The following is a 21,113-nucleotide window of genomic DNA, read 5'->3' as shown; positions in this document are numbered from 1 at the left end:
TTTTTTTTGTTTTTTAATAAATAATAATATTAATAATAACAACAATAAATAGAAAAATAAAGTAAGTATGGGTTTGGTTTAATATTTTTTTTTTGGTTAACCCTAATGAAGTTTATTTTATGTAGTGTTGAATCTAAATGCTTAACTAGGGTTAAATTTTAACTCTGGGATTGAATTTGAGGATGCTAAAAATTGTGAAGCATTCAAGGTTAATTTTTTTACGAAATTGAATTGATAAATTTTTTTTTTCCTTTTTGAAGAATTATATTTTTTGAATTTTTAAGATTTTTTTATTAAAATAATAATACAATACTCATGTAGGGCCTTTAAAAATATATTCCAATCAAAGAATGTTTAGAGACACATCTAATGTCATAATTTTTATCACAACTCTAAAATTATCTATTATAAATTGTAAAGAAAAATAATTAATCCATGTAAAAATGCCAATTCACCATTCACCTAAAAAAACCACTTGATTAAGTTATAGAAAATTGTGGGGGTCGTAGAAGAACCGTTTTAAATATATTTGTCATGGTTATATTGTGCAGGTATATGAGCCAAAAAAACCACTTGAGTAAGTTATATAATTTTTCATTTTTAGTACGTGTATACTGTTCTGATACTATATTTTTTAAAAAAAAATTGATAATAAGAATGTTTGTTTTGTATAGATGTGAAATAATAGTATGAATTAAAAAATTATGTGAAATGAAAAATTATATATTTGCAAATATTATGATTGATGATTAATGTAATCAAAATAAATATTAAGTTGTATTTTAGAGTTCTTGAAATTTGTAAAAATAAAACTTTAGTCTGGGTAGGATTATAATTTTTTTGAAACTAGATAATTATCTCATATAATATAGTTTTAACTAAATTAAACCGTCTCAATAATTAATAAGACAATTAAAATTTAGTTGGGGTGGAATTTTTAATTTCTTGAAACTTAAGTAATAGAATTTTATCTAAATTAAACTATTATAATCATTAATAGAATAAAGTAATTTAATTTAATGATTAATGAGAGTATAGTTGCTTATTATAAAGATAAGATAATTATTTGGGGCAATCATGATACGAATTCTAAGTCTTAATAACTTCTGCAGCTTAAACTTTTACCCAAAAAAATAAAAGATGCGTGCTCAGAGGCTAGTTATAGTATATGATATATCAAAAATTTCTAGTTATCTCAACTGGTAAAGATTTCATTAAAAAAAAAAATAAATAAGAGGTAAAGTCTCTGATAGTTGAATAAAATATCTAGGGTTTAATCTCCACCTATATGAAAAAATCAATTGATGTCTTGATCTGATGATAAAAAGCTATCATTATCATCTTTGTCTGATGATAATGTCTTTAATGATAGCTCTTTATCATCAAAATTGAAAGTCATTGGTTAAAATTATCTCAAAAAATATATATATCTCAATTGAATAGGAAACTACGTAATTAATTCAATATTTTAATGAATGTGCCAAAAAGAAAGAATTTCTCAAAGAGTAATTATTCAATATTTTGAGAATAATGTTCCTCCGTGCACATAATAGTGAATATCATTAATTAAATTTAACATGAAATGCACAATTCATAACAATTAATAAGATACATTAATTTAATAACAAATAAAAAATAATGAATATGTTATCTTATTTGTGGGTTTTCTTACATTAAAATATCACTTAATATACATATGGGTTTCTCGGATGTACTGATTTATAACCTTTGGCTTTTACACAGCATCCATTAGAGTCTCACATCAAAAGAATATTCCCCCACTTTCTGCCTTATAAGCTTTGAAGCGAAGGAATAGCGGACCATCAGTCTCCAAAGGATGTTATGTAAGAAGTGAAGGACTCCAAAGGATGCTGTGTAAAAGCCAAAGGCTATAAATCAGTACATCCAAGGAACCCACAATACACATAATTAATTTTAAATATTTCATATTTGTCTCAAATACCATATTATATTCACATGCACATGCACATATTTGTAAATTACTTTACCAGTAGAGTCAAATCTTAACTCTGCCAATGATTTGGGTTACTCGATTTGAATTTAAAAATAGATGAAAAATGGGTTTAATTAAGATACATTAATTTAATAACAAATAAAAAATAATGAATATGTTATCTTTTTTGTGGGTTTTCTACATTAAAATATCACTTAATATACACATAAATAATTTTAAATATTTCATATTTGTCTCAAATGCTATATTATATTCACATGCACATGCACATATTTGTAAATTACTTTTATCAGTAGAGTCAAATCCTAACTCTGCCAATGATTTGGGTTACTCAATTTGAATTTATAAATAGATGCAAAATGGGTTTAATTAAGATACATTAATTTAATAACAAATAAAAAATAATGAATATGTTATCTTTTTTTTGTGGGTTTTCTACATTAAAATATCACTTAATATACACATAAATAATTTTAAATATTTCATATTTGCCTCAAATACCATATTATATTCACATGCACATGCACATATTTGTAAATTACTTTTACCAATAGAGTCAAATTCTAACTCTGCCAATGATTTGGGTTACTTGATTTGAATTTATAAATAGGTGCAAAATGGGTTTAATTAAGATACATTAATTTAATAAAAAATAATGAATATGTTATCTTTTTTGTGGGTTTTCTCACATTAAAATATCACTTAATATACACATAAATAATTTTAAATATTTCATATTTGTCTCAAATACCATATTATATTCACATGCACGTGCACATATTTGTAAATTACTTTTACCAGTAGAGTCAAATCCTAACTCTGCCAATGATTTGAGTTACTCGATTTGAATTTATAAATAGGTCCAAAATGGGTTTAATTAAGAGTGAAACTATTCTTCATTGTGCAAGACTGAATGATTCTTAAAATATATATAATATTTGACCAAAAGTAAAATATATATATAAATATATAATAAAATAAAATTGTGCAAGACTGAATAGCTCACTCAATCAAAAATCAAGGCTCGCTTGTGCAAAATTGAAATTTCGATAGAAAGTTTTGCCGGTCTTTGTTCAAGGATATTACAAATATTATTATATAAATTTTACAAATTGATATGTAACCATGGTAACCTATCAAAAAATAAATTCAAATATTAATTTATTATGTTATTAAAGTATATTTATCATATTCATTGTAACATTATAACATTTTGTTGTAAAATTTGTAATAATTAAATTTTGGCAATTTTCTTTTTATATTTATGAAAAATTTTAAGTCTTAATTTATGTTATAAACCTTAAGTTTTTTTTTTTTATTCCATAAAATTGGAAAAATACTGTGAAGGACATGTAACTTTCGTTCACTTTCTAATTACTTTCTCATTCTTTACCAGACTTCACAGTTCACACCGCTAACCGCTTAAACTTTTCAGAAGTGACAGTGTTGCACTTGCGCACTTGGACCACTCGTAAACAAAAAACCAAAACCTGTTCTTCCATATTCATAATCATAACCAAAAACAAATTAAACCCAAGAAACAAAGAGAGAAAGAAAGTAAAAGCAGCCATTGAGTTCTTCTCCTTCATTGCTTTGCTTTTGTTCTGAGAAACAAAGAAACAAGTACAGTCCAGAACAGAACTTTCGATAATATTTCCAACCCCAAACCCATTTTTCACTGAGCTGGTACATTCTCTCTCTTGACTGTGTTCAGTTCGATGTGTGCCTGTGTTTAGTTGCTTATATAATTAAAAAAGCTTGGGAAAAGAAAGTAAAAGATCTTTTTTTTTTTTTTTTTTTGTTTCTTGGGAACCAAACCATTGGTTATGAAGTTCTTCCTAGAGTCTTTATTAATGGGTTGTGTTTAGTTGCTTGCTATCTGTATGAAGTTCTTTGATTTTTTTTTTTTTTTAAAGTTATTGTTGAATTTTCTTATTTACAATAAGAAAAGGAAAAGAAAAATCACATTTCCTGGCAAGACAAATCTTGGTTTTAATTTTTGTTATTTTATTTTATTATTTCTTGTTTAATTTTAGATGGGAGCATGAGGTATGAAGTTATGTTATTCACAATGAGATTATCCTTACAACTTTAAATTTTGAGGAATAAGATTCGTAAATTTAGTGTTTTTATTATTATTATTTTATTGTTTGATATGCTATTGTCATGACTAGGCTGATAAAGTTGCAGTTTGTGACTTTGTGCGATGCAAAAAAATTTTAAAATATTTTTCTTGGTTAGCCAGTGTGACTTGGCATAGAAACTTCACAGTTTTGTTCTTCGAGCTACCCAATTGAATTCAAAGCTTTTGGGGTCGTTTGGTATCTCATGGAAAATGAATGGGTCCAATTTGTGTTTTGCATTGCATTGGAAGGTGTAATATTGTACATCATCATCAAGAATGGTGCATAGATGAGAGTGCAATTCATTAATACAGGTGATGGTTTAGGATTAATTGCAGGTTGTCTTATGTAAATGCTGCCATTTTAATAATTGTTTTATTCATAGCAATGGGCAGTTGACTTCTAGTGCTGTGTAAAGCATGAGAAAGTATATCATGTTTCAGTAATATCATCTCAATATCTGTTTGGGTATTTTCTATCTAATAAATAAATGACACATGTATCAAAAAATCACATCAAACTACTCCAATAAATTAATCACAATCTTCTATACTATCTAGAAGATAAATTAGTCATTTATTGAAGTAGTCTGATGTGGTATTTTGAAATAGGTGTCACTCATTTATTGGATAAGAAATACTAAAACAGATGCTGAGTTGGTATTACCGAAACATAGTATACTTTCTCATAAAGCACAGTGCAACCATTCATTTTTGTTGTGAAATTCAATTCACTTTTAAGGCATCCCTTTATATTTCACTTATCTCCCCCCGCCCCCCCAAAAAAAAAGGGAGTCCCTTCGTATTGCATTACTTGCCCATGTGAATATTTCTATCAGTTAATTTAATTGGCAGCCAAGAAGAGATCAACTGCAAACATATCGGATTTTAAATTAGTTCCTCTGAAAATAGAAGGGATATTTTCTTGGGGTATATTTTTGAGTGCTTTGATGATAGGCCCAAAGAAGTAATAGCGGTTCCTGCCCAACTTTCACAATGATAATTTTGATTCCATGTCACCCATTTTGCTTATTTACCAATTCCAGTGGATGGTGTTTTCTAATTAATAATCCATATTTGAAATCTCAGATAGGAAAATATGTTACTCTTTTGGTATATGTTGCTATTATGTGGTAAAGCCTGTTAGAGACTTTGTGCTCTTTAATTTCTCTCACAAAAGAAGGGAAAGAAAACGTCATGTTCTTTAGATTGTTCAACTTTCCATTCTTTATGTTTCATAAGTAGTGTTTTTGGGATTGTCAATTTTACTAATATATTTTTCTTTTTAATCCACACATATTAATATGTGTGGATTAAAAAGAAAAATATATTATGTATAGCCAACAATATTTGGCACTGATGCTTAGTTGAGTTGAGTAGCTTTCTGTGTAAGGTAATATGTGTGTGTTCTGACAATCCTTATGTTCATGGTGTCTATTCTTGGACAATTTGGTTGAATGGCATAATTCATCATCTTTTTTCTAATATTTCAGGTAACAATTGACTTGCTGTGAGATTGTAAGTTTTTGTCATCGAATTATTTAGTCCTGGTTATACATCCTGGGCAGCTTCAAGGAGGATCAAGAAACAAGACATAAAGAAGCAATCCCGATGCTTTGAAGTGAAATGAGCACGTTAAAGGTTTTATTACCCTTATCTTAGAATTAGTAGAAGATATTCAGTTCTAGATTAATCAAGTGGGTAACGATCCCTATATTGGGTCTTTGGAACTAAGACTTTTACTTTCAGACTGATGTTTATCTGTTATTTAGAAAATAATAAATGATATGAAAACCTGTTTTTTAGCCATAAGACAAGCTATGTTACTTAGTAAGCTAGCTGCTACTATTATTGTTTTTAAGGCAATTGTGCAATTGGCTTGTGGTGAAATCACACTGTGGCAGGAGTGCAGTAATTGTTATACAGATTTTTAGTGACTTGTAAAGCAGAAGGTTGGATGAAGTTGACTTGGTTTCTTGTTTTATAACCTGTGGCTTTTGGCATTGTTCAAACCTCTCTCCGGGAGTCACTTTTCTAAAGCTTTGGTAGCTAAACCAATTGAAATTTTGAAACTATCTTACTACCTTCTTTTTTTCATCACTAAATGAATGGGGTTTTCACAAGGTGAGATGTGGTTATCTTTGTCTAAAGCTTTGCATAAATTGTTTTGTTCCCAGCTGTGCAAGTTGTCATGCTATTAAATTATAGATTACTTTTTTGTATTTCCAACCTCAAAGCCTTCAGATGACTCTCGATATAGCACAAGATGGTCGTTGGGTACTTAATACATGTCATTAATTGGTTTTTCATCTGTTCAAAGTGATAAGAAACTTTTATAATTTTTAGAAAATAAAATTTCATGAATCTTATGTTGGAGAAAGCGGCAGATTATTTCATTGCAAGAAAGAGACGCAAAATTGGTGCAGTACTGCAGTGTCTAAATAAGATTGTAGATTTAATTTTTAGGATTCTAGGAAACTTGTTTTTATCTTCATTCTTCGCTGCAAAATGTCATCGTAATCATTTATGCATGATGTTAGGTTTTGTTAAGGATTATATTCCTAATTATTGTTGCTTATTATTACAATAACTTTGGTTTCACTTACTTTTGGTTAATCTAGAGGACAACTTAGTCAAACTTGTTTTAGCTTGTTTTAAACACTACCAGTGTAGGATTTCTTTTGTTAATATTAAGGGGAATGTTAGATTGCAAATCCCATCATTTGCAAGGTCAATTCCAACCCCCAAATTGTATTATATAACTTTATTTGCATTAACTAACAAGATATATGATACGGAGCTTTTGATCGACTTCCAAGATTCAATGAATGTATAAACCTTTATTTTTATATGATCTCTTCCATTGATGCTGATGGTCTTTTCCTTGTTTCAGCTGAGGATTTCATAATGTATGCTGACCCTGGCTCTCAGCTGAGGAAAAAAAACCTTAGTTGAAGCAAACTCTTCTACATTTGAGCCTTTCAGTGAGGATTAGGTGGGATTAATGTCAAAGTACTACATTTCCTGTCATCATTTAGATAAGGTACTTGGCTAGCGTCTGACTAATGAATCAATGTAAATTTTGAGGCTTAAGTTGTTCAATGCATAAGCCATAAAGTGCATGTCATATGCATAAATTACATGCCTGCATGGTTGTCAAAATCCTGATTTAGATCTTACGATCCTACGATTTTACGATCGCATCTACTCAAAACGATCTAGATCTTTCAAAGATCTTTGCAATCGGTTAGGATCGTATGATTTTGATGATCTCAAACAATCGTGGTTTTGTGCAATCTTTTTTAACTTGACAAAAGGCTCAATTGAATCTAAATGAAAAATAAGATCCTAATAGACCAAGTTTTGCTATTCTAATGTAGAGAGATAGAGTGTCAGTTAGACCCAAATAAAAAATAACTTCTCAATAATGTCACGTTTTGAGATTTTTGGCCTCTTTAAATGATGCTTACAAATGAATATAATAATGTATGGTAATTACATCAAATGAATGCAAATATTTGGTTTTTTTTTTTATAAATGAATGTATAATTTATATGATTATTTAAGATACCAATGTGGGTTTTTTTTTTTTTTTTTCCTCTCAAATAATGTAAGATCTTACAATCCACGATCCTACTTACCTCCTACGATCCTACGTATGATCTCGATTTTGAAAGCCTTGCATGCGTGAATGAGAGTTGAATTGTTGCTCTACACGGTGTCAGTGAAAAACATTTTTTAGAAAAACAGGTGTTCAAAACACACAAAAGTAATGACTTTTGCAGCTGGATGGCCTAGTCAGAAGGGGGGTGTTAGAAATTCTTTCATATAATTCATTGTACTTTAAGAACACTTATAGTCTTATTAGTCTTCTCATTCTTTTTTGTATTTTGTCCCTTTGCATCGCTCTTTGGATATATAAGAGACGCTATACTTTGTAAAGAAGAACAACGAATAATAAAAGCTCTTTCATATTTCCATACTTTCCTCTCTTTTTTTGATGAACAAAAAAAAAAAAAAAAAAAGATATTCCATAGTTTCCTCTTTGTCTGTAACTGGTATCAAAGTAGAATATAAACATGTGTTACATATAGATCGTAAATCTGACAATAGTAGAAGTTGTATTAGTGATAGTATTCACTTATATTTTCACTACCCTGACATTTAGCACATTGAACAAAGGCATGGAGAGAAAAATTCAACCAAAAAAAAAAAAAATCTCCCCACTCAACTCACTTGTGCCACCACAGGGTGATTTTAAGTCTGCTGACACATTCTACGAGACTACCATTGGCATTTGGCACCATTTTACTAAACGACAAGTACATTTTTAGTTAAAAGTAAAAAAGTTAACGACTTGCATGTATTCAGCTAAACAAATATGTAGTAGTCCACTTTGAACGAACTTGCATCATGAACCTTAATACAATTTTTTTTTCTTAAACAACTTCACCCAAATTTCTTCTGCAATCCTTCTCAGAAAACAAAAAACAAAAAAAAACAAAAAAAAAAAAATCTTCTGCAATAGACTCGTAACACATGTTTTTTACCCAAAAAATAAAAGATGAATTGTTAGTAAAAATGCAAAATTTTACTTCCACATTATAGTCCAATACCCTACAACAACTAGCACTCCCTTTCCAATGACAGAAGGGCATATAGTGTAATGGGCACATATATATAAAACGCTCCTTTCACCTTTCACATACAAGAGAGGGCATATGGTGTAACAAACATATTTAACATTCCTCTGATGTAAAAATAGATCTCACGCTTATGGAGTCTACTCCCATGTGAGAAAGAGAGGCATAACATTTGCCAAATACTCAACATCCTTTCTTCCCTTTAACTGGGGTAAAATTCATTTTCTCAAGTATGCCTCATTAAATGGCCAGTGTTAAATACCCAGACCGCATCTATAGGCAGTGAAATTTCTACACTTGTCACAGTATAAACAGCAACCTGCGTGCCCAGGCTCCAAGTCTTTTGTCTCCTTGTCACCAGTATATATTTCCCAATTAAGGGGAATGTAGGTTGACCAGACATCTTGATGCTTGGAAGCCAAGTAATATGTAAAGACATGACAGTTTGTTACACCTAGTACCCAAGAAAATACCATACAACGTAAATCTCCTTATTTTTTATTAGATTCTAACAAAAGACAAAGCATCAGGCCTTTGTTATTAAAATTAAAATATCCAAATGACACCTCTACAGACAATAACCAAACCAGTTCAACATACAAATATGTGGAAAGACCATGTTCTCAATACAAGCAGATTTGAAAATGTACCTAATGAATAAACAAATTGCCTCTGTTGATATGCACATTCAGCCAATATGCACGTGCAGATTTCAAATAATTAATCATCTAAAATGCTAATTAATCTACACATGCAATAGAAAATTTCTAATCATGCTTGGGGGCTGGCTGGATCTGCTGTGTCACGGTGAAATTTAACCACAATGCATGTTATATTGTCTGCACTGCCACGGGTAAAAGCAGTCTCTGTTAACTTCCGAGCCGCTGCCTCAGGTTCTTCTTCAGTTAGGGCAAGAGATACAGCATCCTGAACACAGCATGACATGTCAACTAGTTTCGAGTTATCACCCTCTTATGAAATGAAATTGAGAAACTTCAAGAGCCCTTATCTTTTTATTTTTCCCTTTTGCCAGTGTCTACTACACATTATTGGGAGACCCAGAAGACCTGTTCTTTGTTTATTTTAGGTAGAAAATTAAATGCAGGACCACTGATTGGGTATCTAATATCCATCAGGTCAATCATCAGTCACAGAAGCATGTGCAACCATGCACATGCAAACTCATGTGCCCTGTGTGTGTGGGTATGCCACACAGAGAGAGAGAGAGAGAGAGAGAGAGCTGGACTTACATCATTGGGTACGACATCCCATAGTCCGTCACTTGCCAGCACAAGCAATTCAAATTCTTCATCTATCTCTTGATCCTGGGGGAAAGAACATATATACATTAGGAATTGCTAAAATATTTTATATCAGGATATCAACCCAAAATCCAAAATTATTATAACAAACTCTATGATTTAGGTGGATGCCAGTCATTTTGAGCATGAAAAAATATTTTCCCATCCAGGAGATATTCCTGGAAAAACTAGAAAGGCATCACTGCTAACAGTTGAGTCATTGGCAGTTCCCTAGAGAACTGCAAGAATTCAATGAGATCATTTATCCAAAAGATAACTGTAAAAAATCAATCAGATAATTTCAAGGATCACCTGAATTTCAGGCTCTGCAACAACAAATTGCTTCAACATACGGTTACCAAAAGCGCGAGACATAGCTAATATGCCTCCTACCCTCCAAGTTCCTAACAACACAATCCAGCAGATTAAGTTCAGCTATTCAGAAGAATTATCACACCACCATATACAAAAAGTAGACAAATTTATACACATAAAATGGCATCTTTATACTGGACTATTCTTGAGATACATTCTATTGGCCTAGAGTTAGAAAAGAATAACACAACATGCACTTGAGTATTTGAAGAATGTCCTTTCCTTCTGGTGTGAAGTTTTGATATATATTGAACACCAAAAGTATCCCAAGCATGCAACAGAAAATGATAAGAAGACAATCAGAAGGTTGACAATGCAATTTGTCTTTTATTTATATATATATATATATATATATTTTTTTTTGTGGGGGGGGGGGGGCGCATTATCCAGCCTACCTACCTAATACTTGTCTTTATTTCCCATTCTTATGGGAGTAGCTCGTCACACATAGAAGCTACAAAGGGATTTCTTGTAGGTGGCATTGGAGATGAGTTTAGGTTTCACCTGGTAAATTGGAGCAAGTTTGTGAACCACTCCTGGTTTAGGTATCAAAAATTTAGTCTTGTTCAATAAGGCTTTACAAGGGATATGGCTTTCGAGGCATGCAACTAAGAGGGAGACTTTATGGAGGAGGGTGGTAAATCACAATTATGGCAGTATGTCCAGGGTTCAAGGGCCACACGGGGTGAGCCTGTAGAAGAACATTAGGGCATAATTGGTATAGTTTGACTGGTTCACTAGTTTTAGGGTGGGTGATGGCTCCCACAAAGTTTGGCACAACTCTTGGTGTGGGGAGAAACCGTTGAGGGAGGGAGACGTTCCCTAAATATTTCAAATAGCACCTGATACTATAGATCATTTAGATTTTTTTTCAGGGGAGACCCATCATTGGTATATCAATTTTGTTAGAATGGTATAGGATTGGGAGCTAGAGTCCTTTGTATCATTTATGGATCTCATTTATTCCAATCATGTAAAACAGAAGAGTGCATACACTTTGCTGGAATCAATCTCCAAGGAATGCTTTCAAAGTCGAATCCTATTATAAACTTCTTTTGATAAGTAAAGTTATTTATTCAAGATGATGAACACATAGTATCTTACAAAATAGAAAGAAATCATATAGGAAAAGTTTATGGAAGCCTAAAGTCCCAACTAAGGTAGCTTTTATTCTTTGGATAGCAACTTTGGAGAAAATCCAAACTATTGATAATCTTAAGAAGTGACGGGTAGTTGTTAGAGATTGGTGTTGCATGTGTAAGTTGGCTGGGGAAACTACAGACTGCCTACTTCTTCATGGCCTTGTTGCTCAAGAGCTATGGAGTATGGTGTTTACTTTGTTTGGGATCCATTGGGCTATGTCAAGAGGTGTGGTGAAGCTTTTAGCAAGTTGGCAAGGCAGGTTTGGTAGATGCAACAATAGTGTGATTTGGAAAGTGATCCCTCACTATCTCATGTGGTGCATTTGGTGTAAGAGAAATGATAAAAATTTTGAAGGATGTGAAAAGTCTGTTCTAGATCTCAAACTTTTATTCCTCAAATTTCAATTTGAGAGGATGACTGCTTCCGGTCTATTCTCTTTTACCAATACGTTTGAGAAGCAGTACCTTCTGTGCTTAATGTTGGTGTAGCTTTTGTACACATCTTGTATACAGGGGTTGTGCCCCTTTGCATTTAATCAAACCCTAAACCCTACATAAAAGCCAAAATTGTACTAAAAAAAAGGAAAAAGAAGTTAATGCTACGTCATTTATTTATTTATATATTTGTTTATTGTTAGGTATACACAATGGTCACACTTGCCTACCCCTAATTTTGGGGCTAATGCTTTGTTGTTCTAACCACAATGGTCTCACTTGAACTTGGAAACAATGACCGCAGACTTCATCCTAAGTCCAGGGAGGAGGAGATGCCATTTGGTCCAAAAGTCATAAGTAAGTGCTACTTCATTTATTAATACAAATATGCATAGCTTAATAAGTGAGGTTTGCATATATGCTAGTTCATTTATTAATGCACATTATATGCAAATACGAAACAATTTTTTTTTTAAATATTAATATTAATGATTTAAGTTTTTTTTTTTTTTTTTTTTTTTTTTTAATTTGATAAATGGGGAGGGGGGAATTGAACCCTAGTTGCTTCCATTGGAAACACTAGGAGGTTCCAATTGAAATATAAGGCTCTTGGTTATGATATAAGTTATATGCAAGTTACCTATATAAACAGGTTAGTTGAGAAAACTACTAGCTTCAATCCATTTCATCCCTGTTAAGAGTTTGTAGCATATATGATGGATCAGGTTTGATATGGATGGGATTATCAGCCTGGTTCTGATTTGAGACTTGTATGGGAAGAGGAAAATAAAATCAGATAAAGCCATGGTTGAGTATCACCATATCAAACCTTCCATCTCTAGCTGCATTAGCTTACATCAGCTAAGGCGCCCGTCAGCCAAAGGATACGGCCATTGACTAAATAAGTAATAACAAGACAGAATTAATAGGGGAGAAAGGCTTGTCATTTGCACTCCAAACGTTAATGCACCAATTCATTAGTCAATCCAGTTATCCTAGAAATCTGCAAAAGCTTCTATTTACAGATTACCGAACTTTTCTCTGACCATTCAGTAAAAGTACCAACATCTCCAATTTGTTTGACAAGCCTGACTCTTTGCAGCAGTAACTAACTTAGAGGTAACAATGGCAGCAACAAAAACAATAAAAAAGCCCTAGTCCTAAAATTTTGGGGGTAAACCCAAGGAACTCAAAGGTAAGATCCATTAAAATATTAACCCATGTTTTCTAGATCAGTTAAAGCACATACTGTGCTGTGAAAATTATCATCACAGCTAATACACACAGAATATCAGTTTCTTTGTTTCAATAAGACAGATTATATGCAAATAACCTTACCTGCCCACATTATCATGCCCCCAGCACTTTCAATTCTCTTCCGCTCATCAATTCTATTTGGTTTATGGTCTTCAGAGAAAGGGATTGCTGTTGAAAAGGAAAAAAGCAGCTTCCTTTAGAAGTCCCCCTCACGGCTCCACAGTTATTAATATTCATTTAGATGTACAGTTCATGGAGTAATTGCTAGAAATCATCAGTGTTACGGCTCAACCATCAAACTAGAAACTGGCTGCCATTAAAATTTCAATCAATATTTTACATGTATTAAGTGATGCAGACAGAGTTGTAAGTATTACCTTTGCCGGCCTTAGATACTACTGTCCTTGAATCTCCAACATTGGCAACATATAGATGGTTACCAACCAACACTGCTGTTGATGCGGTAGAACCATCATCCCTGTATGTATCTCTTTCAGAATCCAAAAAAGCAGCATCAGTCTGTTGATATGTTTCACCTGCAAGCTTAACCAAGTTACCAGTTAGAATAAAACAAACCCACAACCAAAAGGTGCAAAAGCATTCCATGCAGGACCCCAAACCCTGTGAACCAGTGGCATTGACAAAGAGAAGAAGCCATTTGCTTCATCTGGTCTGAATCAGAAATTGAACTTAACATCTCCAGCCACATGGGATCCTGCAACAGAACACCAACAACAAGGGATATGCAACAATTGCATAACCCTGTTCTTTCACATAGAATGGTACATAAAAATGAGGGATCACTAATCAGAGAACTTGAACTCACTAATAGCCAATTTGGTGTCAATTATAAATTTTGGATGCTTCATGAGATTCTCAAAAAGATGCTCCTTTAAATACTCAGCTGCACGAGAACCCCCATGACCTGTAAGACATGTCATATTTGTTAGAGAAATTATATCCTACTCATATACAAAGTGGCTTCAGTCTCCAGCTGGAAGTTATTAAACATAAACTGAAATGTTGGGATAGTGGATTATGTGAACAGACCCAGAGTCAATACCTTATAAAGCAGAAACTCTGAGGTCCATGACCAAACATCAGTGTGGCTTGACAATTCTAATGATAAAATATCTAGGTTTTATGGTTCTTGGATGATTCTAGTTTATTAAATACATGGCTACTCAGACAGAAACAATAACTGACAGACTTGGCCAAAGTTTTATAAAAGGCAGTTTCTAGGTGAAAACCAATGAATAACCAAATCATGATCCAAAACTCTAGGTTCACTCCACATGTCCAGACATCCTGAGCTCAGATTATTATTCAATATGCATCAGTCAAGACAAGAACAGCAAGACACATAATGTCAATAATTTGCCTCGTTGGTAACATGCATATGGGAAAACACTCAGACAATAACTCCAATGTAGCAGTTTGTACTCATCCTTTAACATGGAACCACACAGGACACCTTCCGTATGTGCTAGACAATGATTTCCTACAAATTGTTGTACTTCTCTAAGGCAAGAATGATAAGAGAAAATCTAACCATCAAATATTCCAAATAGGCAGACTGTTTGCCCATCAATCTGGGATGTCTTAATGTCATAGAAATCCTCCATGGTTGCCCTCTTTCCTCTAAAACTTGAATATCCACAGCTCAGTTTTGCATCTTCACTGTCAATTAGACAAGAGACTCAAGATTAGTGCATTCTGGTCTCACAAGATAATAGGTACACTGATAGCACAGAATGCAACCACTCAAGCATATTTAGATTGATCAGTAATAGAATAATTGTCCCTGAACATGAGATATTTGTGTCCATTCACTTCAGGGTCAGTCAGTCTGAGAGAAAAGTGAAGGTGATTTCATAAAAACGAAACATAGAGATCTGGAAAGATAACAAAATAATTCTCATTCCGTTTTAGGATAGAGAAAGAAGGAATAGAATCATTTAAATTCTTATGATTGAGATTAACTTTTCTCCACAAAATTCTAATAATACCTCATTGTTTGCTAATATAAGCAATGCTATTTTCAGTTTTTTTTTTTTTTTCCCTTTGGACGGCACCAATCTTACAACTTCTAATATTAAAGGTTGGTATTGGACTAAAATCTCCACTTTTCTTATATGTACAAGTTAAAAGTGCAATAAATTGTAACCAACTCAATGCCTGGCTCACCTGGCTCTGTAATAAAAATTTGGCCATTCAAACATGCCATAAATAAAATAAACAGGTCAACAAGAAAGGCACATGCACTAGTGCATACAATTAGAACACTGCACATATTTGGTCTTAACTAGCAAAATATATGCAATCTATGATGCCAAAACAATGCTCAAATGGTTCTACTTAACCTCAATGAGTACAAAGAATGTTTGTCGCTATAATTCAAAACAAGTACATACAAACCACATATGATAAAGAAGGACCAGTATTAACCTTTTCCACCCTCCGGTAGCAAATCCACCATCTTCATCCTTCTCATGCAACACGTCAATAATGGGTCGCCGTTCTTCCGTTGCACTCGCATCAACCATCATTCTTAAACTAGTACTAAACTGGCGATTCCACAAATAATTTAATCCAAGACCCACATGCAAACTCCTCCTCCTACAACACAATTGCACTATGCTTTTGGAAAATACTCCTATACACCCAGCTTGAGCAATCACATTTCTATGCAACAGTTGCATAATCAACCTATCTGGCCTCCAGCACCAGATTTCTCTTGTACACTGCCAATAAAATTATGAACATTACTAAATCATATACCAAATCACCCGAAACAATAATTGACTACAATGTAAGTACATGCTTTGGTTCACATACAATTCGTTGGGTAATTGAAAAAGTAATGTACACGCAAATATATTATCAAAAAAAAATTGAATCTTTCATTTCTTACACACTTGAACATAAAATTATACAATCAAAATATTGCCTTCAAGCCCAATAACAGAAAAATAAACATTGAATGAACTACGAAATGAGATCAAAAATGAAAAAACTCCAAAAATGTAACACAAAATTCAATTCAGACATGATCCACGCACACAAAATTCAATTCAGACAATCCTCCCAAAAAAATGATCTTTCATTCAATCAACTACGAAATGTTATTAATATTATCTCCCAGAACAGTAATCGACTACAATGTAAGTACATGCTTTGGTTCACATACAATTCATCGTGAAATTGAAAAACTAATGTACACGCGAAAATATATTATCAAAAAGGTTGAATCTTTCACTTCTAATGCACTTGAACATAGAATACTACAATCAAAATATCTCCTTTGAGCAGAATAACACCAATATAAACATCGAACGAACTACGAAATGAGATCAAAAAGGCGAAACCTCCACAAATGTAACCACAAAATTCAATTCAAAAATGATCCATGCACTTTAAATTTTCCATTAGAGCACAATAACAGCAATATATATATATATATATATATATATATATTTCATTCAAACTTGTTCATTTTGAACATTCACTAAATTGAGCTTCATAAAACCGACCTAGCATTATTGAGCTGAATTACACAAAAGCAAAACAGCATAAAACATTAACACTCCGCATTTTCACTCAGTCTATCTACAATTTCCAACAGTTTCTCAGCAACCAAACATGAAACGACGAAAACAATTCAAAAGCAAAACAGTAACAAATTTAAAAAATAAGTTAGAACTGGATTGAATTTCAATAAAGATACCCGAATTATTACGGGTTTATGGACGGACAAGACTCGTGGTACGGCTCCGATAAGGATGGATCGGATCGGATCGGATCGAAGAAACCGGATCGGTGTTAAGCGGGTCGGGTTCGGAGCAAGTGGAATGGATCCGAATCTGAGAGGAGATAAGAGGAAGTGATGAGAATCAGGATGAAGAGCACTTTCTCTCTCTAAGAGAGAGAGAGAGAGTCGAGGAGGTGAAGATTGATTGATAGAAAGAAAGATATTATGTATGAGTGAGATTTCGAAGTGGAAGAGAGAGAGAGAGTGACACAGACAGCAAAAGAAAGAAAGAAGGAGAGAGAGAAAAGAAGAAATTAATGGGTTTTGGCTTTTTATTTTATTTTATTTTACTTTTTAAGCTTGGCACTGAAGAGAAGTGGCAACGTGGCATTGCTCGTGAGCCACGCGTCCACCTATGCCCGACAGGGACTCATCTTGTGCGGCGTGGTTCAGGGTGGAGTTTTCAACCCATCAATTATAACCTGCCACGTTCTTCATCACTTTCGAAACCTTTTTTTTTTCAACTCAGTTGTCCATTTTTTTAGGGTAAATATGGTGCGCAATGCTTACTATATACAAAACCTACACATACTTTTTTGCAGCCAAAATAGCACAATAAAATCGTTTGCTCAGATATATATCAATTTATCATTGTTTCAAAAATATGTAAAAAATTTATTATTTTTGGGTACTCGAGTTTGGAGAATTCGAGTTTTCCATAGAACTCAAGCTCCTTAGAAAATTTTTTAAATTTCTTTATGGTACTCAAGTTACATGAAGGCTATTTTTTTTAAAGAACACGAGTTCATAAAACTCGATTACTATGGAAAACTTGAGTTCCATGAATTCAAGTATCCAAAAAATGGTAAATCCTTATATATTTCTGAAATAATAGTAAATTGATATATATTTCAGTAAATAGTGGTATTTGGCCATTTTGACCCACTTTTTGCATTAAAATCGTGATTTTTTTAATTGAAATCGTGATTTGATAGCTACTTTAAATTAGATGGTTATGTGTATATTTGTTGTCTTTCAAATAATAAAAATAATTTATTCATATATTTGTTAAAATATCAAGGATGGAAAAGATAATTTGTTATAGTAACAGGGTTTTTTTTTCCCCAAAATGTTTAGATTGAATATTGATCCTCAACTACTAATCAAGGTTGAGAATATATGTGAGTTTTAGTTAGCTCAACTGGTAAAATTTGTGATGATTGAATAAGAGATCTAAGATTCAATCCTCACTTACACCATAAACTGATTGGTGTCTTAGTTTAATATTAATGAGTTATAATTAGGAGTGAATGTCATAAATTGAAACTCTCAAATAGAAGAAGTTGAGAACATGTATTTATTTCATTTTACTATATCTAAAGTAGTTTTCTTTGTTACCTCTTTTTAATATTATTATTATTTTTTGGTTATATAAACAATCACAAAAACATTGCTGCAAAAGTTGGGCTGAGAGGTGAGATTAATAGAGCGGGGGTGGCTTTCTCTCATTTTTGTATTCAATATGGGCAACCTCTATGTTTGAACGAAAACTCTCATTTCAAATTTTATCTTCCTTATATTTCCACTTATCTATGTTAGCATTATCGTATCAATTACACTCATTTTATGAACATGTTGCATTTTAACAATCTAATATTTAGTATTATAGACTATAATTGGTCTTTTAGTAATCTAAACAAAATTTATCCATAAACTTAATAAGTATTCTACAATCACATTATTCTTGTTGTGCTTCTCTACTTCATCTACCATGTTACTCATCGTATGATTTACATAATTTTCAATCTATCTATTTTTATGAATTATTAATAATAAAAAATATCAAATAATCTTGATATTTGGACTCTCTTCATCATCAAGTCTTACAATCTTTGTTTATACTTTAGATTTCATCTATCTTGTTTTAGTTATATATAACCAAAAACTTTGAGATTATAAAGTATTTCTCTAAATTTTTAACATGATGTTAATTTCAAGTCTAGTTTAACTAAAACTATATCACTTGCAAAAAGCGTACAACAATGAAATTTTTGAATCACTATAATGAGCCCATCCATTGCTAGTATAAATAGATCACTTAATGTTGATTAATTTTACGTTTAGGTATCTATTGTATCATATGCTTCTGTAAATCAATAAAAACTATATGAAAATATTTAAAGATTTATTTATATTTTTTCATTAGACTTCTAAATAAGAAGATAGTTTCCTTTGTAGATCATTGTGCCATAAAAAGTGCTTTTTATATGATAAAATAAGTAGTCCTGTTTTTCTTTTTCTTTTTTTTAGGGGTGGGGGGGGGGGGGGAGATTGGTGTGGATTTAATAACCTTCATTTATTATTTTCAGTAAAGTATAATAAAACACCCTGAAAAAATTGTTAAATAAATTAAAATGTGCAGTAAAGCTTGCATTTACATGAGAGCTTTTACTTACTAAGAAAGAGAGAAAAAAAATTATAGTTTAAAACAATCAAACATCACATGCTTAAAAAAAATAAAAATCATTTTGCTTTCATACTAGATAAGAGAATCTAGATAAATTAATCTCTTCATGTAACAGTATATGAAAACAATTTTCTATAAATATGAAAGAGGCACTAGTTTCATATATAATTGTTTTAGCTTAAAAGGTCAATTTGTTTTTTCATGTTTAAAGTTTTACTAATTTTAGATACAACTCTATGTTTACGTAGCTTATTTTTGTATGAAATATACTAATGACAATAAAGTTTTTTTGGTGAACATAGGACCAACCAATGGTGGCATGACAGCTTGTAGATAGCATTTTCTGACTTTAATGGAGTGAAGACAATCGTAGCCAAAGCCAATGGCCCAACAGATAATAGCAATTTTTTAAAATTTAATAAATATTGTTGTCCCTACTCCCCTTAAAGATAAACTCATACAATAACACTGTGAGTCTGTGAGTGGATGCATGATTACATATTTATGTGCAAAGCTTGTTTCTTTTTGGTACATTGCGACCTGTCTGCATCATGCAGAATTCATAGTGGAAATAAGAGTCAGACTTGTGGGGTTTGCGGATAGGGAGTGCGGACTCCGTAGTATCTTACTCAGTTCTCTGGTGAAAATATGAAATATCCTGGGGCTTGTACATGAACTACGTAAAATGGCAGAGTAATTTTAATACCAAGACTTTTTTTTTTTTTTTGGTCACAATTTTCCCACACTTCAGATGTAGTAGATTGTGAGTCGTCTATCCCTTTTCAGTGGCCACTCCAAGATTGTTGTTGTTGTTGTTGTTGTTTTTTTTTTTTTTTTTTTTTTTTTTTTTTTTTCCAATAGCCAATAAGAAACATAAATTATGCAAAATTTAAAATATGAACACTTAAATATATCAACATCACAAAAATAAATATAAAAAATCCTAAATACATCAATTTTTATAATTGTCTTATACGATATTTCATATTTTGAAATTGTTGCATGATATCTTTATTATCAATCATAAGAGTTACATCTCTTTCTATATACATAACCAAGCAATCATTCATCCACTAATCTCCTATTTGATTAATTTTTTTTTTCAAATTTATTAAGATTTAAATGAGCTTTTCTAAGTTTTAATATTAACAAATTTTTACTTTTGTTGCTAGGCTAATTAATTTTTTCCCCAAATTTTAGATCAAATTGGTATGTTATTAAGCTTTCTTTTTTTATTTTAATGTCAAGATATTGTTAAGAGGATTATGTTCAAGTTTATTTCAATTCGGCTTTAAAAAAATCTATGGTCAGGGTGCTCAAATTTTTATTCTAGGGGGTCAAAACAAGAAAAAAATTAAATATTATATATAATTTTTTTTGTCCAATTCAGGGTTCCCATCCCTGGACTCCAATTGAAGCTACCCATGTCCCTTTCACATGACTCATCACTTTTTTTTTCACAACTCACAGTTTGCTACATCACAATCTTCGAATTTCTCAAAATAGCAAGTAAACTTCATCCTTAAAAAAATAGACACAAATTCGTACAATGAGAACATTAAGGATGCCTTTGGCCTATGTCAATATATATGGGGGCCAACAACAAGAAAATTCTACTAATAAATTTGGAGAATTAAAAGATAGT

At 32.0% G+C, this 21,113-nt stretch overlaps 1 protein-coding gene across 2 annotated transcripts; it reads right to left on the bottom strand.

Annotated features, from left to right (window-relative positions):
* Positions 1-9,249: 9,249 nt before the first annotated feature.
* LOC115960006 (probable protein phosphatase 2C 76) lies at positions 9,250-17,304 on the bottom strand. 2 transcript variants are annotated; one of them, XM_031078702.1, is made up of 9 exons: positions 16,978-17,304; positions 15,699-15,994; positions 14,803-14,930; positions 14,077-14,175; positions 13,628-13,786; positions 13,332-13,418; positions 10,354-10,445; positions 9,991-10,065; positions 9,250-9,667 (listed from the first exon to the last, which is right to left on the bottom strand). In XM_031078702.1, exons 2-9 carry the CDS (start codon positions 15,950-15,952, stop codon positions 9,512-9,514), a joined length of 1,050 nt encoding a protein of 349 aa, XP_030934562.1. In that variant the 5' UTR covers positions 15,953-15,994; positions 16,978-17,304; the 3' UTR covers positions 9,250-9,511. The 2 variants fall into 2 exon arrangements, with proteins under 2 accessions (XP_030934562.1, XP_030934560.1); XM_031078700.1 differs by having other exon boundaries at positions 16,990-17,196.
* Between the last annotated feature and the right edge of the window lie 3,809 nt (positions 17,305-21,113).

The sequence above is a fragment of the Quercus lobata genome, chromosome 9 (genome assembly GCF_001633185.2).
Source record: "Quercus lobata isolate SW786 chromosome 9, ValleyOak3.0 Primary Assembly, whole genome shotgun sequence".
Classification (NCBI taxonomy): domain Eukaryota; kingdom Viridiplantae; phylum Streptophyta; class Magnoliopsida; order Fagales; family Fagaceae; genus Quercus; species Quercus lobata.
This window is presented reverse-complemented; position numbering and strand designations above follow the sequence as displayed.